This window comes from Lipotes vexillifer, unplaced genomic scaffold, assembly GCF_000442215.2.
Source record: "Lipotes vexillifer unplaced genomic scaffold, Lipotes_vexillifer_v1.1 scaffold299, whole genome shotgun sequence".
Classification (NCBI taxonomy): domain Eukaryota; kingdom Metazoa; phylum Chordata; class Mammalia; order Artiodactyla; family Lipotidae; genus Lipotes; species Lipotes vexillifer.
The window spans coordinates 363,190-381,966 of NW_006784347.1; the positions used below are offsets into that span (position 1 = coordinate 363,190).

General features: G+C 53.8%; 1 protein-coding gene across 8 annotated transcripts in view; it reads left to right on the top strand.

The window, feature by feature from the left end:
- The window catches only part of MAPT (microtubule associated protein tau), a 46,613-nt gene that overhangs the window by 7,429 nt on the left and 20,407 nt on the right, over nt 1-18,777 (top strand). For 6 of the 8 annotated variants that reach the window (XM_007456727.1, XM_007456729.1, XM_007456728.1 and 3 more), the window contains 4 exons: nt 3,792-3,857; nt 11,434-11,489; nt 15,311-15,461; nt 18,453-18,718. In XM_007456727.1, coding sequence (XP_007456789.1) covers nt 3,792-3,857; nt 11,434-11,489; nt 15,311-15,461; nt 18,453-18,718 — 539 coding nt within the window. Of the gene's footprint in view, nt 1-3,791; nt 3,858-4,852; nt 4,855-8,006; nt 8,806-11,433; nt 11,490-14,055; nt 14,254-15,310; nt 15,462-16,641; nt 16,696-18,452; nt 18,719-18,777 lie in introns of all 8 variants that reach the window. The other 2 variants (XM_007456725.1, XM_007456726.1) reach the window with 2 other exon arrangements.

Below are 18,777 nucleotides of genomic sequence, written 5' to 3' on the forward strand. Positions count from 1 at the left end.
GGGTGGACACCAGCCTCTGGGAATCTCTGGTTGTTCTGAGCCTGATGCCCTTTTGCTTCCATGGCTGCCTGCCTCCCAGAGAATAGAGGACTTTCTGGATTCCTTCTAGCTCCTCCTCTCCTTGTCTTAGCTCCAGGGAGTTCTCTGAGGCAGACTGGTGGCAGATTCAGCCTTCACCCCCAAGGTCAGTCCACCCTCCTCCTGCGACTCTGCCAGCAACAGGGTTACTTCCTCGGAGGTAAACAGCTCCCTGCGGGGGGGTAGCCGAGTGTGCAGCAGCATCAAGGTGGCCCACCCACACCTTTGGAGGATTGTAATTGGACAGTCCCCGAGGAACTCAGCGATGTAAACTAGCATCCATTTTTAGGACTATCTTTTCCAACGTATCAGTGTCGAACAGACATGATGAGACTGTCCTGTCAACACAGATGACGGGGCGTAGCCCAGACAGGGCACTGACCAGAAATAGCACAGGACTCGGGGCCGCCAGAGTCACCTGTGAGCTGCCCAGGCCCTTAGGGAACAGCGAGCACAGCCCAGAGCCCTGGCTGTCACTTCCTTCACGTCCCCTTCCCTGGGCTTACGCACGACTCCAGCCGTTGTCTTGGTGACTTGGAAGGTGCTCAGCACGAAATGCAGAAGAGTTCTGGACCGTATGTCACCAGCAGTGGACAGCGGGGGAAATGTCCCCTGGCAGGAGTTTTCTTTCCTTCCTGAAGACAGGGCTCAGGGCAGCCGTTTGGGAAGCCTGCAGCCCTCTCCCGGGCCTGTGTGCTGGGAACACTGGGCAGGGGCCGAGCAGTACCACGGCCTCCTCCAAGTAGCTTCTGTTTGCAAGTTGGTCTTCTGAGATGGGTGGAGGGGGATGTTCTGGAAGCCGGCAGGCCCCGTCCTTGACAGTGAAGGTCGTTTGAAGGCCGTGGAACGAACGACTCGTGGTAACTTGGCTTTTGTCTCCTGCTGTCCCTTTACAATTGTGTCAGTGGGCGAAACTCTTCCCCTGCCTGGGATGAAAACTCTAGCCACCTCTTGACTTTTGATCACTTCTGAGTTATCAAAAGTGTTTTAAGTTTCCACAATCACAAAACCCAGTCTGCAAATGCTGATTAGAATGTCCAGTCCTGCATAAGAGCCAAAGCTGCAGCCCCTCCTCTCTGGGACTAGGGGGAGGCGAGGACGGGGCAGGGGCAGGAAGGTTCGTTCTTACTGCGTTGGCGCTGCTGTGAGCCAGCTCCACGTGGTCCGCAGGTGTTTAAAGCTGACTCTTTCTCTGTGGGGACCTTTCTGGAATTCTTCCAGACACCCCACGCTCACCATCCCCATCATCCCTCCGAAGGCCCCTCCCTCTGCGTTTGATTCCAGCAGACATTTCTTCTCTCTTTGGCCCCTTGGGGTCTGAAGAGCCACCTCCAGCCTCTCGCCTGCTGAGGTTGGCTTGCTCACATCAGTGGCCCTGCTGCATGTGGCCTGAGGCGCCCCCTCCACTATAGCTGCCCTGTGCCCACAACAGGTCCATGGGGAACATGGGTGTGCTCTGCCCCAACAGACTGTGGATATGCAGACTACCCGTAGGCTTTGCTCTGCCACCAAGGCAGGGCCAGCGTGTCTCTCCTCCTCTGATTTTCCCAGGTGGGCTTCTGACAGCCGTCCACCATGTCCCTAACCATAGAGAACTCACACCATGTGCCTCCCCCTGGTGCCTTGAAACCCTCTCAATGGGATGAGATGGGAGGTGGCCAGGCAGCCACCCCCCACCCCGCAAGCTGCTGTCTCTAAAGAAATCCTCCTCAAAAGTTCTCTCCCCCTCCACCCTTTACATCCTCAATGAAGCGGGAGGTTTTAGAGTTGGGGGGACATTTTTTCAGCTGGTGGCTTTAACAATATGTACCTTAATTTAGCACCTCACTTGGGCACGTCCCCTTTGCTGTATCTTGGTTCTCCTGTGAAACTTCCCATCTGAGGTCCATTTGGGGGTGCAGTGTGGCCATCCCTTTGCAGGAATCCCTGCCTTGCGGGGTGAGCATGGAGCCCTCTTGGGGCTCCAGGGATATGTAGAAGCCGTATAGGGATGTGATGGCCCAGCCACTGTCACACACCCTCCCTCTCTTTGGCTTCTCTGAGCATCTCCCTTGCTGGGATCAGGGGATGTCAGAGATGTGGGCAGCAGCCCGCAGTTTCTGATTTGCATCAGGACCAGGATATCAAGACACCGCGTGGGTAAGCGAAAGCGGTGGGCTTCCCAGTGCCACGACGGTGACGTCATCAGCATGCCTCCTCGTGTCCTCTGTCTCCAGGACTCTGTGCCATTTAGCTGGACTTGCTGTCACTCTGAGCCTTTCTTCCATAACCTTGTCAGAAACTCAGATCAGACCTATGCTCGGAGCTGTGCTTCCCAGACAGTCGGCTGTTGTCAAGTGACGCGGAGCTGTCACCGTTAGACCTCACAGGCCGTACAGTGTCAGCGTGCAGGGGACCCAGAGATGTTCCTGCCTAGGAACTGGCAGTGGGGGAGCTGCCCGAGCCCACTGCTGGCCCCCTGCCCCTCGCCACAGCTGCCCTGGGCCAGCCAGCGGGCTGGCTATTTATAAGGCCATCATGCGTCTGTCCAGCGACCCAGGGGCTCTTTCTTTTGCCTCCGCCGTGTTCTCTGTGGTGGAGCCGTATGGCAGGTGGTGGTAACCTGGCATTTCTGGTTTAGGTGTAGAGACTGAGTCATTGCAGGACTGGCAGAGAAGACTGGTGGCCCAGCCAGCAACTGGTGGGCATTTCTCAGTGTGGTGGCCTCTCTGTCACTGTCCATCAGGGCACGTTGGCTCTCCTGGGATCATGGGGTCACTGCACGTCAGTGTGTGACGTGACCACCTTGCCTTTTAGGGGCTCTTTCTTCTGGACAGTTGTATCCATTGTCCTGCCGCAATATCCCGATTTTTTTCACGATGCAGAAATTGGTGCTGTATGAAAGCTTATTGATTTTGGTACCACTGATGATCACTAGCTTGTCTCAGTCTTTTTTTGTTTGGGATGGACTGTGCCTCCCTAAGCAGGAGCCCAAGACACCCCAAAAGCTGCTCACTGACACTGCTGGCCTCCCTTTAGCCAGGTAGCCCCTATTCTAAGCATGAGGTTAAAGGGCTTGCCCAGCAGTTTGGAGGAAAGAAACTGAACCGCCGGGGGGCCGCTGCTGTGTCCCAGGCACTTTGCTAAATACATTCACACCATTTTGTATGAATCTTCACCACTCTCCTGCAAGGTGAGCCAGTGTCATCACCTTGGGATTCTAGAGTTGGAGACGGAGGCCCGGAGAGGCTGAGTAATGGTGGCACCTGGGTTTGAACCCCAGCCGGACTCCACAGCCCTCACCTACTCTTTCCTGCACCTTTGCCGCCCGCCGCCCCAGGAGTGCCGGCTGGGGCTGGGAGGGCAGCCTCCGCCCGGACACAGCTCTCACAGCAGTGGCCGAGCAGCAAATTGCTTCTCTGACCTCACCTGTCCTGTGTCCTTGTTGAGTGGGGTACTGAGGACCCTGGGCCCCTTGTAGAGAAGGTCTTTCCTACTGGACCGTGTCGCCCGTAAGGTGCGTGGTTGTGTGGGTTTTGTTTAGTGAACTGTTTTCATCCACGTCCCCGGCAGTCACATTTGCAAAGAGCCAGAGGTGCAGCGCCTTGGTGCTGCTAAGGTGTGCCTTTCCTGAATGCTTTCAGAAACATAGCGGAAGAGGCGGGGAGCTTTGTCTCCAGCAAACAATAACCGTCTTTGCTTTTATCGTCTTCATTTGCTGACACACAAACCAGCTGAAGAGGCAGGCATTGGAGACACCCCCAACCTGGAAGACCAAGCTGCTGGACATGTGACCCAAGGTCAGTGGGCTAGAATTGCCTGCCACGCATGACGTGGGGGGCTGGGAAGAGGGGCATGGCGACACAGATGGACCCTACCTACCCTGAAAAGAGAATTTGGACCTGGGCCTTAATTCCTGATCTTTAGGAGTTGGTTTTTCTAGAAGGTGGGCTATTCAGATCGAGAAAGAGCTCTAGCTCTTTCTAGCCATTTCTGAGTCTTTTCTGAGGTGTTCAGTGTTCTGAAAGAAGCTGGCCCTGCCCAGCACGGGGAGTCGAGAATCAATGACCAGCAGAAACGCAGATATGTCCGATGAGTGATTTCCCCTGTAGGCAGCCCTCTGGCCTGTCCCGGGAGCAAAGCCTCAACCAAATCACCACTGAGCTATTTCTTTTCAACTCTCGTCTGTGCAGCCTTCAAACCTTATTATGATTTTCTTCTCAGGGACCCAAACTGCTGTGCTTAAGAAAAGCAACTTCGTATAATCACAGAGCATAAATGTTTTAAGAACTCAATTTTTTAAATCCTAGAGATTCCTGGTCTTAGGAAACGGAGACCCCGCCAATACAGCCTAGCTGGGTTTGTTTTCCGTCATTTGCTGCATAAATGAATTTGACAGTCTACTGTGTAACGTGGAAGCTTCTAGGTTGTAAGAAAGCAGGGGAAACACTGTTCTTTTCTTCAGAAAGTGATTTGGGATTTGTATAGCGCCACCACTGGGGCCATCTGACTTTAGGAAGACCCTAGGCCTTGAAGAAATGTCTCCCTGAAGGTGTTTTGAAGCCTAACTAACACATTTCTGCTCCCCAGGGGTCCCTGCCCCGTAGTGGGCTAGGGTTTCTCATCTCACATGTCGTGGGAAGGCGTGTTTTCATTCTTAGGCTTACAAAGAGCTTCAGAAAACAGTAGAAGGGATAATCATTATAAGGGGAAACCTCAGTCTATATGTTAAATAACTAGAATCCTGCCTTCTGTTTCTTTGAGGTTATGATTTGCAGCTTTTAGGTAAAATTAGAGGTTTTTATAACCGCTGGAAATGATGATCTATTTCCATAAAAAGAAATGAATGAGTTTTTTCTACCAACTTTTATCGCAGGCTATGTCTCCATGCCCCTAAAACATATTCCATGCAACAAAAAAGATCAGGCCATCAGCTTTCCTAGAAACGTTACCTTTGTGCTAACTGAATTTTTGACTTTCCCAGCACTGGCCTAGAGTCATATAGATATAAAGATGAACACCAGGTAGCATCTGCGATGGGAAATGGGCACCAAATCTGTGAACACGTGGAGGTTTCTACCTCTACTCCCAAGGCCAATATTTAATGTCTTGACTGGAGCTGCTGATCCAAAGGGCCAAGCCCAAGCTCCCTCCAGTGGAACCTTGTGAAATTCAGGCACACTGGTGATCCGCAAACATTTTATTTGACACAGGCCTGCAGTCTGTTTTGAACAAAAACAAGCAGCTTTAGGGAGAGCCATGTATACAAAAGCACAGCTGTTATCTCTTTCTTGCTTTCCTGTTGCAGAAGGAAAACCTCTGGCAGCCTGTGTTCACAAAGTACTAAGACAGAAAAGATGTTTCAGGATGGAGCTGCCATTGGCTGAGTATTAGGTGTGGGGAGACGCTACCCATCTCACCCCTGCTCACACCAGGGTAGACCTTTCTTCTGTGAGTGTCTCCAGGACCAGGTCTCCCAAGGGAATGTGGGGACACAAATTTAACACATCAAACTGTTTTCCCAAATATTTTTTACCTTGGACCCACCCCCAGTGATTGCTACGTTTAATATTTACTGAGCACTTTACAGTCTTCTGGGAGCTGAATAGAATGTTCTCCCAGCCTGGCTCCTTCCTCCAGGAGTGCAGTGGCATGAGCTAAGGTTCCTCACACACACATGCACACGCACACATGCACACGCACACATGCACACATATGCTGTACTATCATCTATTGGTAACTTTTCAGGCTGTGTTTACTCTGTACGTTTGGTGCCCTTGTTTCTATTTAATGAGGGGCTTTTAAAGTCCTGCAGCATATCAGAGTACAGTAGCATCTACGTCACGAGCAATTTCTAGGAAGCTCTGGAGGAAAGCTTTTCCCAGAAGGTGCTGGAGACCTGGCCCGTCAGTGGGTGTGAGGACCGGCAGCTGCTGCCGCTTCTGGTCTGTTGAGTGGTGGGTTGGGAAGAGGCACTGGGGCACCTGCTCAGGCTGCCTGCTGCCCAGCTTGTTTCCTCCGTCTCTGTCATTTGGGCGGTTCTTCCCCGAGACTGACCCCCCGTGAGGTGCCTGCAGACCCCGTGGAAGGCGGAAATCAGCACGTTTTCCTGACGCGCCTTCACGTACTGATCCCTGGCCTTGTGGCAGGCTCTGTGGCGATGCTAGGAACACGAGATGAGTGAGATGGTGAGCTCAAGGCCCCGGTGTAGGGCTGAGAGGTAAGGGTGAGCCGGGCCTCTTGATAAGGGTCCCGTGGGCAGCTGCAAGGACTCCGACTGGTTTGGGGCGAGAGGGATGTGTTACCCATGTGTGTGGACACCGGTGTTCTCCCACCTCCTTCCCCTCCCCTCATCCAGTCTTTCTCTTCCAAGACCCCCAATCCTTTGGGGTTCCAGATTTTGTTTAGAGGAGGGCCGTGAAGTTGTTCTGGAACTAGGTAGGATGTTTGAAGAGTTGGGAGTTAAAACAAATACGGAATGTTTATTAGGAGAACCAATGAGCATACGTCTCCTGTCCTTAATACACAGATACATCTCTTTTTTAAATTTATCTTTGGCTGTGTTGGGTCTTCGTTGCGGTGTGCGGGCTTCTCACTGTGATGGTTTCTCTTGTTGCGGAGGACAGACTCTAGGCGTGTGGGCTTCAGTAGTTGTGGCATGCGGGCTCAGTAGTTGTGGCGCACGGGCTTAGTTGCTCCGCTGCATGTGGGATCTTCCCAGAGCAGGGATCAAACCCGTGTCCCCTACGTTGGCAGGTGGATTCTTAACCACTGCGCCACCAGGGAAGTCCCAATACACAGATACTTTAAGGAGGGATTCACATGAATGTTGCATGAATGAAGCAGAAAACAGGGAAGTGTGCCCTCCATCCACTGGGCTGGCACATGGCAAGTGGTGTGATGGGGTGAAGCAGTGGGCCCCGTGGGCCGCGCGTGTCTTTGCCGTGCAGAGACCACCTTTACTGCCACGGTGGTCGCCTCACCTCATGCAGAAGCCTGTCCATAATCCACGATCTGGATGCACCTGAACCGTGTTTCTGTTTACTGGCAGGTCTATTAGTAAAGACTTGAGCCCTGATGGTGATACGTTTGGGGTTTTTCAACTCTGTCAGGGTGGGTTTGTAGGCACCTGCTGGTTTCATTCAGCACAAAGGGGGAACAGAGAGAGAAGGAGAGGAAAAGAGATCCTCACTGCGCCCCACCCAGGTCCCAGCTAGAGGCCAGAGCCTTCGGGGGGCTCGCTGTCCCTGGAGAAGAGGACAAGCTTCGTGGCTGTGGGGTTGGCACGAGGCAGCCCCAGCTAATGACAGGACGCTCGGAGCCCAACCAGACCCACGATGGGCAGAGGGATAATGCTGGCACTAGACGGGGCTTTGGTCCAAAGATGAGAAAACTGAGGCCCAGAGAGGGGAGGTGCTCACCCAGCAAGTTGGTGGCAGATAGACCAAGAGACCTTTCATTCTAAGCAAAGAAAAGCAACGAGGGTGAGCCCAGAGCATGGGCTCCCTTTTCTTGGTTAGGTGGGCTTGAGATGCCGTTTAAATGTCCTTTTCTTCTTTCAAAAGTGTGTCCCCTCTCTTAAACACTTAATGCGCTCTTGCTAACCTTTTGCCACCTCCACCTCTTCAAACCCAGAGGAGGGGAGAGTTCCGGGCCAGCAGAGGGAAGTGTCTGAGAGGCCCCCTGCTAATGGGCTTAGCTCTCAGGTCCAGCCTGCACACGGCCAAGAAGCTTCTGGGGTCTCCGAGCTGCATCTGGGGGAGAAACAGCCAGAAGCTCCCGTCCTGGCGATCTCTCACCTTTCCCAGCATCATCCTGTCTGCCAGCCACCTCTCCCACCAGGAGGCCCTCAGGAGCCCCACCAGGAGTGGGGACCAAAGCGAGGGGAGCGGGCCGAGGAGGGGCTGGCCTTTCCGAAGCCCACCTACCCTGGATGTCTCCAGACGGAGCCTGGGAGTGTCAAGGTTGTCCAGGAAATCTTCCTCAGGGAACCAGGGCTCCGTGGAGGTGAGGCCATGGACCCCGGAACCCCAGGTCTGACCTGCCAGCACGTGTCTGACATGCCTGGGGCTCCCATCCTGCCCGAAGGCTCCAGAGAGGCCACACACCAGCATTCGGGGCCAGAACCTGAGGATGCAGACGGCAGCCGCTGCGGCTCTGAGCTGCTGGAGTGCCAGCTTCTGGGAGACCTGACCCAGGAGGGGCCACCTCTGAAGAGGGAGCAGGGCAAAGAGAGGCTGGGGGGCAAGGAGGTGGATGAAGACCGGGACACTGACGAGTCCTCTCCCCAGGACTCCTTTCCCTCCCAGGTCTCCGCACATCTGCAGAGCCCCACCACCCGAGGCGAGCCAACCCCCGACGCAGTTTCCGGAGAAGCCCCTGGGATCCCTGGTTTCTCAGCCAAGGGTGCCATCCCCCTCCCTGTCGATTTCCTCTCTAAAGCTTCTGCAGAGACCCGGGTCTCAGAGCCCGATGGGCCCGGGGAGGGGTCCCCAGCGGAAAGGCACGACGGGCCCCCCGAGTTCATGTTCCACGTGGAAATCAAAGCCAATGTGCAGAAGGAGCAGGGACCTTCGGAGGTGGATTTGGAAGGGGCTGCAGTTCCTGGGGCCTCTGGAGCAGAGCAAGAGCCCTGGGGCCCCTCTGAGGGCGAGGACACAAAAAAGACTGCCCTTCCAGAACCATCTGAAAAGCAGCCTGCAGCTGGTCTGCCAGGGAAGCCCGTCAGCCGGGTTCCTCAACTCAAAGGTCTGTGTCTTGAGCTCCTTTGCTCCTGCCCGGCGACCTTGTGTGCCACCCAGGCTGCGGGCACTGCCACTGAGCTTCCGGCCCCTCCTTGGTTCCTGCCGCTTCCAAGGCCCCCGGGGGACAGCCAGCAAACCGGCCACCTGGGCCTCTGCTCACCCTCCCACCTCCTCCTGCCCTTCAGGCTCCTCTCACGCTTGCCTGCTGTTTTGCATGTCACCAACACCCCCCGCCCCATGCTTTCTGCCCCGTTCGCTTCTCTGGCCACTTGATCTATCCACAAGGTTCCATCGGCCCGCTGGAGGCTGGTGGGCCGCACTCCACAGAGAGCATAGTAGCTCCTCCCGCTTTGGAGGGCTTGTTGTGTCTTTCAAATTCATTGTCTAGAACTCTCCCAACCCTCTCAAGTGGGCATAATTAGCCCCACTTTGCAGATGAGGAAACTGAGGCTCGGAGAGGTAAAGTACCTTGCTGAAGGTCACTGAGTATTAGGTGATGGAGCCAGGTTCGGAATCCAGGTAGGTCTGCTCCGAAAGGCCCTTCCTTCCCTATACACCACAGTGCCTTCCAGAAGGTCCTGAAGTGTGTCCTCCTAGCTGGGAGACTCAGAGGGCACGTGCCTGTCTTCTTCGGCTCTGTCAGTGGACAACACATCACATGTAGCAGGCGACACACACAAGCATTTGGAGGTGGCCCAGAGTCCCCACCCCCACTCCACTCCACCCTGCCTTGTGGCAGGATAGACAGTGAGCAGAAACAAAAACTCCCTGTGGAAGAAAACACCTCCTCCTCCCTCGGCAGAGCCCAGGCAGTCCCTGTGCTGGGATCGTAGGGGTCTCAGCCCTGGCCCAGTCTTGAGCCCTGGGAAGCGTCACTGCGGCAGCCCTTCAGGAGCTGGAGAGATGGGAGGGGAGGTTCCCAAGGGTCAGGGTCTGTGTCCTGTCAGTGAGAGGACAGTTTATACTCCAGAGGGGGCCTCATGGATGGCCACAAGTTGGGCGCATTCATATATTTAGGTCCTGTAGCATTTTAGAATTATTTGCGGGGCCCAGAAATTGAGGCTACTTAAGCTGTCAGTTGCAGACATCTGTTAAATGTGGATTAGAGTCTACTCGTCATGAAAACTTTGAAATGTTATAGATAAAGGAACCTGTATTTAAAATTTAAGTCAGAGAAAGAGTCCTACTTTAAAATATCCTAAACTCCAAAATAGTATGGGGCAAAATACTGTGACTTGACAGGTTACAACAGTGTTTCCTGAAGTGGCATTTTATTGAATACTGGTCCACTGGATGTTGATAGGTGTGCCCAGGGAAAAAAGAGTTCCATGGTCCAATTAGTTTGGGGAAAAAAACAGGTGAAACAAAGTTAAACAGGGTTTGCTGCAGCAGGACTTGTCAGAGCCTTTAATATTCTAATGTACATTATGACCCTCTGAGAAGGATACATGGTATGCTTTTCCCCAATTCGCCAGTCAGCACTGGGAAATGCTGATCTAGCAGATGCTTTTGTTGTGACATAGATGATGATGGTCACTGGGGCAAAAGATGTGAACCAGGTCCACCTGGGGCTCTTATTAAAATGCAGGTTCTTGGGCCCCACCTTAGGCTTACTGTCTCAGAGTGAGCCCGGGATTCTGTATTTTAGGAATCTCTCCCAATGGAGTTCTGCTGCATAGTAAAGTTTGAAAACCTCTGGGCTAGGTCATCAGTGCTGGTCACTCTAGAAATCTGGTCTCCAGTAACCAGTGAGATGCTCCAAGCAGCCCCATTGTCCCTGGAGCAGGGGAGACAGAAACCTATAATTAGTCTCTTCAGTAATGAATGCCAATAACAGGAGTGAGTTAGAGGTGACACTGGTAGACCAGTGGATTGGTTTCACCAACGGGTGTGGCTTTCCAAACACAAAAGCCGTCAATGGTTTGGTCCTAAAAATCCAGAGGTTATCTATAGGATGTTTGACAGTAGCTAGATTGTTGCTAACTTGGAGAAATGGCAAGCATTAGTCCTCTTGGGAGAGACTGTAAGTGGTGAGAAGACCCTCCAGGGTTGGGTCAAGGGTGGGATGGGCTTGTCAGAGAGCCAGCTGGGGCTGGTCACCGAAGCCCCCATTAGTGAGGGGCGGGCTCTGGGAAAACAGCCTACGCCCCTTGGCCCTTGAATGAGCAGAGGGTCCTGCAGGGACTGGAGCCTGGCTGAGCTGCCCCATCCGTGGCCCTGGGTTTTCCAAATGCCCCTCCTTGGAGTGGGGTTGGCCCCAGCTGTGGGAGGCTGACCCCGACAGAGACGGGGAGGGAGCCTGTGAGAGGTGGTCCTGTACTGTCTACCTTCCCTGATGGCCCCTGTGCCAACATATGCCCGGAACAGTTTCCCCTCTGCATGTCCTTGCCCTCGGCCAGCCTGCTCCCCACTCTTGTCAGGGTGCTCCAAGCAGTGACTCCAGTGTGCTGTGTTGATACTAACAACGAGAACCTAACAGTTGATCAAGGGGAAAGAAAATCAACTGGATTTCCACTGGCCCAACTGAACAAGACATGTTGTATGGATCCCGAGAAATCAGCTCCACTCCGTCGGGCTCTTTGTGAGCTGTGCTAATGGGTGTAACATACATTCTCATTTTATATTTTATCAGCTCGCACGGTCAGTAAAGGCAAAGATGGGGCTGGACCCGAGGACAAAAAAACCAAGGTAAGCTGACAAAACCATGAAACCTCTCTGCTGCCATCAAGTTGATCAAGAAGCCATGCTTTGTATCTGAATTAATCTTTATATATAACATGTGGAGAGCGTTTGTCCCTAAAGTACAACTGTCATTCAAAGTGCTTTGTGTTTTTATGCAAACTTTTAAAATTCTAGCATTTATCCCTGGACGCTTGGGCCAGGGAAGGGCAGTCAGCAAGTTATGAATTAATTAATGCTAATTGTAGTTGCATCAGCATAGCTTGAATTAAGACGTTCACAGTAAATGAAGGTGTGTTTGAATTTTCTGCAATGAAGTTTGAAATTTGCACATTTTACACTTCCTGCTACAGGTCTAGGCTCAGCAAATATGTATCTATATACATACACGCACACAGATATATTTAAGATATATCTAGAAAATACCATTTCCTTAGGGGGCTGAGGGAGTACTGAGCAAGAAGGAGATCTCCAGCCTGAGGCGGAGGGTCCTGGAAAAGCCCTAGAAGAGCGGACCTGTGAGGCAGGCCGAGAAGGAAACATGAAAGGGGTTGGTGACGTAGGAGTGAGAAGAGGCGTTCTAAGGAATAGGACCAGCACAAGCAAAGGCCCGGGGGCATGAGGAGACTCTTTGGGGAGCTCTGAGCAGATCGGCTTGGTTGCTGCCGAGCTCGGAGTGGGGCTGACCCAGGCTGGAGGAGGGAAGCCTGACACACACCCTACATGCTGAGTGGACACGTGGGCCATGATACCGTGGACGCCGTCCTGAAATCCTGCCAGCCGGTCTGGCCGAGGACCAGAAAATGAAGCAACTTGCTCACCACCAAAACCACACCCGTAACAATGTGGCCCTCCTCGTGCCCCCTTTCAGCTCTGGTGTATTCTTCTCCATGACTGTGCCTCTTGGAAAAAGCTCCTGTAACTGCATGGTAGTATTTTGCCAGGAGAATCTCGCTGGGGCCCTAGATGAAGACCTGTTTTTCTTAAAGGCGTCTCAAATGTCCCATATGCATGCTGCCTGAAACGCCTGGGTCTTCATCAGAAGGCCTGATGGAGTCCCCAGATGCAGAATGAAGCCCTAAGAGTTTGGTCATGTGTGTTGAGGGTCGCTGCCTGAAGTGTCTGCCCTAGAGGAAGCAGGCTTCGCCATCAGGACTGCCCATCAGTGGGGCAGCTGAGGGTCCTGCGGGAACTTGAGGGAAGGCAATAGCTGCTTGCCAGTCATGATGCCCATTCAGGGGAATCGCGTCCTCATGCCGGCATGCATTCTGTTCACTCATCCATCAGGAAGCTGTCCCTGCCCCGGAGCTGCTCACGGCCTCACAGCAAGGGCTCAGATCTCTCACGAACCTTGGCCACTTGGCCAGGTAGGGAGCAGTGCCAGGGGAGGGGGACCTCGCGCAGCTGGGGAAGGAGGGGTCGCCAGTACCCACCCTCAGCTTTTCTTGTCAGCAGCCCCAGGGCTTCAGCCCGCATCCCTCCCCTCACCCCCGTGCTCCATCCCTTTCGCTCTCGTCCTCCCCAAGGCTGGCAGCAGAGAGGGTCTCAGCCACCTTAGTGGTGAACCCCAGTAACAAAGTCTCTGGTCAGGACCCTGCTCTGTAGCTCTGACATCCTCCTCGGAGCACCTCTGGGCTTGGCCTCTTGGTTGTATTCCTGAAGGCATGGCCCTTCCCCCTCCCAGGCCACCCTTCCCTACCAGGGCTCCCGGAGGCCATCCAGACAAACCGCAGGTGTCGGCCACCATCCTTCACATGCTCTCATCTCCGTGAGGCCAGCCAGCTCACAGAGCCCTGTCCCATTGGCCGCCTGCGCCACACAGCCTATTTCCTTAGGTGGACCGTGTCCAAGAGTAAACAGTGGCCAGATAAGATTCACCAGACAGTGTTTAGTTTTGAGACTTTATTCAGAAAGTGTGAGTGTGTGTGTGTGTGTACGTGTGTGTGTGTGTGCGTGCACGCGCGTTATCTAAGTGGTGTCAGGCAGAATCGTCAAGACCTGGGGCAGGCACGGTTCTCTTTTTAGCAAGGATGATTCGGTGCGGTGGAAGAAGGCCAGGAGTTAGGGGGCCAGCATGAGCTCCCCACCTGGAATTGAGCAGAACCTGGGGCACTTCTGACCCCATGACACATTGGAGATGTTTTCTTGAGAAACATCCTAAGAATCACATACTTTTGGCGACCTCCATCAACTCTTTGGGTGCGAGACACCTTTAAACCAGTGGTCTCCAAAGGGCAGAGCTGAAATAGATCCAACGGGCTGGAGAAAGCACGTACCAGAAAGTCTATCCATTTTCCAAGTTCTGCCACATGAAAGTTTCATAATGTTCATCGTATGTTAGCATCGTAGTATATGTATTAGCTGATGCATAACTACAAGTACATGAGATGCATGGTCACTTTCTGTTCTTCCTGATAAGAAGGACTGATAAGGGTGCGTGATCCAAACAGTTTGGAAATCACGGCTTTAAACCATTACCTGTCTTAGTTATTTGCAGTCACTGTCTTTTTTTTAATTTGTTCATTTCTCCCATGTGCTGACTTTTATTTTGATTTTATTCATGTTTATGTTTAAGACATCCACACCTTCCTCTGCTAAAACCCTGAGCAATAGGCCTTGCCTTAGCTCCAAACGCCCCACTCCTGGTAGCTCAGACCCTTTGATCAAACCCTCCAGCCCCGCCGTGTGCCCAGAGCCATCTTCCTCTCCTAAACACGTCTCTTCTGTCACGCCCCGAACTGGCAGTTCTGGAACAAAGGAGATGAAAGTCAAGGTAAGGAAAGCACCTTTGGAAAGAATGAGGCTGCTCTACTGTGGTTTTCAAGTGTATGCTTTTCTAGCTGCAAAGACCTTTCTTTGGATAAGCTCTTACCTAGAAGCGCCACGTAGAACAGTTAAAATTCTGGCTGAAACAAGGAAAAGGAGACACAGTGCCATCCTTCTTGGCGCCCCGTCGGCCCTCGTGGCAGCAGCCCCTAAGGCACCGGAGGGGACCCTGGCTTGGAAATCGCCACTCTGTTTGGGTTCCTTGGTCCATTTCTGACTTTGGTAGCCAGGGGTGCTTCCAGGTTGTCCTCATTTTGGGTCGGACAGCATCACTCTGCAGCCATGCCTGTCCCACCAGTTTACTCCTTCCTGAACCATCTTGTGGTCCTCAGTTCATGTCAGTTTCTTCTTTGAGTTTGTCTTATATGTCAAGGTCATCAACTGGGTCCCCAGACGTCAGCTGACTGTGATTGTGCACCTGTGCTCCACCTTTGGCCAGTTTGCTAATTGATGCTGGTGTTCACCCGCCAAGGGTTCTTAGCACACCTGAGGTGGTACTGAAGCCTGAGGCTTGTTTGGGAGAGAACAGAAGGATAGGGCCGAGCTCTGTTAGCACTCTCGGTCAGTTTCAACAAACTGTCTCCTTGTCCCTCTGAAACTAACCACCACCAGTCAGATAAATCCCTAAGGGAGTCAGAGAATGGTGTCCATGTAGGAAGAGTCTACAGATGTCCTGCCTGCCGACACACTGGTTGGATGATGAACTCGATCATTGCTGTAAGCTCCGTTGACTTTTTATTAAATACATTAGCTCAGCTCTTGCAGATAACTCATGTAAAATGTCCCTCCAGGAGGAAAAGGTAGGCATTTGGGAGGGGCTGTGGATTTGTGTGCCCAGCAAACCCTCGTCATTATAGAGGACATTTGTTGTATCTGGCTGGCAAAGTGTCACCCCAACCTTAGCCTCATTTGGAGTCACGGTGGTTGAATGGGGCTGGCATTGACACCGGGTGGCAGGAACCTTTCCCAGTCGTAAAAACCACTCGACCACGCTTCGTTTACAGGGGGTGGATGGTAAACCTGGAACGAAGATCGCCACACCCCGGGGAGCGGCCCCTCCAGGCCAGAAGGGCCCGGCCAACGCCACCCGGATTCCAGCGAAAACCACGCCCACCCCGAAGACCACGCCGACCCCGAAGACCCCACCGGGCACGGGTAAGAGGGATGTTCTCTGGAATCCAAGTCGGGGGTTGGCGGAGAGCTCGCTGTGGAGGCCCTGACAGTTAAGCTCTGGTAGCTGATCGACGCCTGCAGTTTACTAAGCACCAAATGTTCATTTTGTAATTCTTTTAATTTTCTGAGCAAGATATTGAATCCCCACTTTTTACCATGAAGAAATCGAGGCTCGACTAAGTCTAACCAGACTTTTAAGCATGAGGAAAACGCAGCCGTAAGACTAGTAACTGACGGAAAAGGGGCTTCTCTGAGATCCTTGGACCCCACATCCAGGGTCCCTGGGAGGTGTTTTTCAGTCCCCAGATGAGGGTTACGTCACTATAGGTGACCTCACACAGGGCACGGCCCCTGCTAACTTGCTGGGATGTTAGGGACCCTCAGACAGAACCTAAGAATCTTAGGGCCCGTTCCCCCGGGCTCCTGTGAGTAAAACCCACTTGGTTTTGAGTACCAGGCAAGGCTTCACTTGAGCCATTTTGCTTCCACTGGGGACAGCCAGGCTGAGTGCCCCTGTCTCACTGCCCTGGGGACTGTCCCAGGAAACTGGGTTTAGATTGTGCATGACTCGGGGGGCGTCTGGCCTGCGCTGGCTCAGGGGCCCTGTGGATCTTATATGGGCTGTGCACGAGGCCTGGGCTGGTGCCACGGGTCCTCTGCTGCTCCTTGGCCCCGGGGTGGCCGCTCAGAGCCCTTGTCTGCTGCATGTCTTGGCCGTGACGTTTCTCAAGGTTGCCGTAGAGGGGGGCCTGCACGGACGCCCGCTCGCTGAGGCCCGTACGTTGGTTTTCTCCCACAGGGTTTTTCCGCATGTATACGATACATATGATACGGGGTAACTTACAGACTTGTGACTGGAATTTTTACATGATTTTGACTGCTTTTTTTCACTGAACATTGCGCCAGTTGATTCACGCAACTGGAGTCATAACTGGAAACAAGAACGTGTGTTTCTCTCTGGATCTTACCTGCTCTTGGGTGGACAGATCTCCCCCAAGTTGGCCTTGTTTCCTGCCAGATGGAGCCCCTGACCCCGTTCCCCACCTTGCTCGCCTCTGTGGATGGCTTGGCTGGGCATGACTGGGCGCCCATAAAAAAACACTCATTAAGGCCTCTTTAAGCTCAATGATAACGAGGCTTTCTGTGGATTTTTCTTTTTAAGCTACCAAGCAAGTGCAGAAAAAACCACCCCATGGAGGGGCAAAATCTGAGAGAGGTAATTCTGAGCCTGCTTCACCCAGCAGGGTCATGCCTTTTGCGCATGTGGCTCTGGGTTGGCTTAGGTTTTTAGAGCCGGGAGGACGTGCTTCTGAAACGTAGGTTTCCCACGTTGAGCCTCAAGTTGGAACAGTCAGAATTCCTGCTCCTCTCTTCATGTGGTTTGTGCGGATATGTCTGTCCAACGGGCTTTTCTAATCCTGCGTGCTCTCACTTCAGCCGAGGGCTGTGGTGGGCCCAGGGGAGGATGTGCCTCGAGCTGATACGGGGGCTGGAGGTCTGCACTGGCCCTAACCAGGTTACATGTGAGATCGCACGGGCATCCTGTGGCTGACGGTCACTGTGCTGGACCCGGGGAGGTCGAGTAACTTGCCTAAGGTCACTCTGCAATTCAGTGGCGCAGAAAGAATTTGAAGCCACCACCAGGTCCACCAGCCAGCCTGTGTGCCTGGGGGCAGAGGGTGAGGGGCACCAAGCCCTGGCTTCATCTGCCCTGCTGCTGCAGAGCTTGGCACCGTGAGGGAGTTCCAGCAGACACGGAGACTACACTAAAAGCCACACGCTCCTTCTTGCCTCGGCAAGAGAAGTTGCCGCTTCCAGCAAAGAGCTGCCCTTCTCCAGCCTGGGGCCCGGCAGGTCCCTGTTTGGTACAAATGGTTTCTGGGGCGGGGGCATTAGCCACCCTCAGAGCTGGGGCCCAGCATCCAGCCCAGTGGCTCTCAGACTCGAGTCTGCTCAAGAATCCCTGGGAGCGTGGGAAGCACCAATTTTTCAGGCTGCACCCCTAGAGATTCTGTCCTATCAGGTCTAGATGGGGCCTGGAGATCTGCATCTTACAGGTCCCACTCCTCTGTGGTGGCTCTGGAGATTCTGATGCAGGGGTGCCTGGGGCCACACTTGGTGAAACACGAATCCAAGAGGCAGACGGAATAGCCAACTATTGAAGTGTGATGGGGGATGAGAAGTGCAGGAAGAGACTCATGTTAGGGAACCCAGGGCTGTTCTGCTGGGAGAGGGATGGGCCCAGCGGCCTTCCTGGAGGGCTTGGCGCCTGCATTGTGCCTGGAAAAGTGCACTGCTATTTGCTGCGCATCGTTTTGGTGGGGAGAGGGTTCTCGGGAAGGCAGGGCAGCAGGAAGCGGCATGGCTTGTTTGGAGAGCCCGGGACAGATGGACACAAAGCAGTTATGCCATTGTGGAGCCCAGGTACCACAGAGGAGCTGGGAGTTTGGATGGGGTCTGAGGGAAAAGGGGCCTTGAACTTGGCGAACAGCTTAAAATTCACCCTGTGGTTAAAGAGTCCAGTGGATGCAGATGGGGCCCTGGCCCCCCATTGCACTGCCCTTATTCAGGGCACAGGCCATGTATCCCTGCCCAGCCTCACTCACCACAGGCATTACAATTTTTTCCTCTGAGCTCAGAGTGGGTAAATGACTTGTCTGAGACCACACAGCTAGCTGGAGCCTCTCCTGGCCCCAGGGCCACAGGGCAGAGTTGGTCCCCCTCTAGGGGGTACTGGGTGGTCCTTGGCGACCACTCTTTTGCTTCCCTGGGAAGCAGGATATCTCTGTCGCAAAGCAGCACGGCTGGGAAGTGGAGACATTTCTCTAGAAATGGGACCAAGGGCAGCCTCCTGCTGGTTTGACTGAGCTTCTGACCTTGTTTCCACGTGCCTGATCCAGCCCTGAGTCTGGGAATGGACCCCAGGACAGATAGCCCTTTGCTAACTGGCCTCACGCCCTCCTTCCTTTCCAGGTGAATCTGGGAAATCCGGGGACCGCAGTGGCTACAGCAGCCCCGGCTCCCCAGGCACTCCGGGCAGCCGCTCCCGCACCCCTTCCCTACCGACCCCGCCCACCCGGGAGCCCAAGAAGGTGGCAGTGGTCCGCACTCCACCCAAGTCGCCGTCTGCAGCTAAGAGCCGCCTGCAGACCGCCCCCGGGCCCATGCCAGACCTGAAGAACGTCAAGTCCAAGATCGGCTCCACAGAGAACCTGAAGCATCAGCCGGGAGGCGGGAAGGTAAGGGCGCGCAGAGGCTGGCTGTGCAAGAGCAGGCGGGTGGGTCCCCCCCCCGCCCC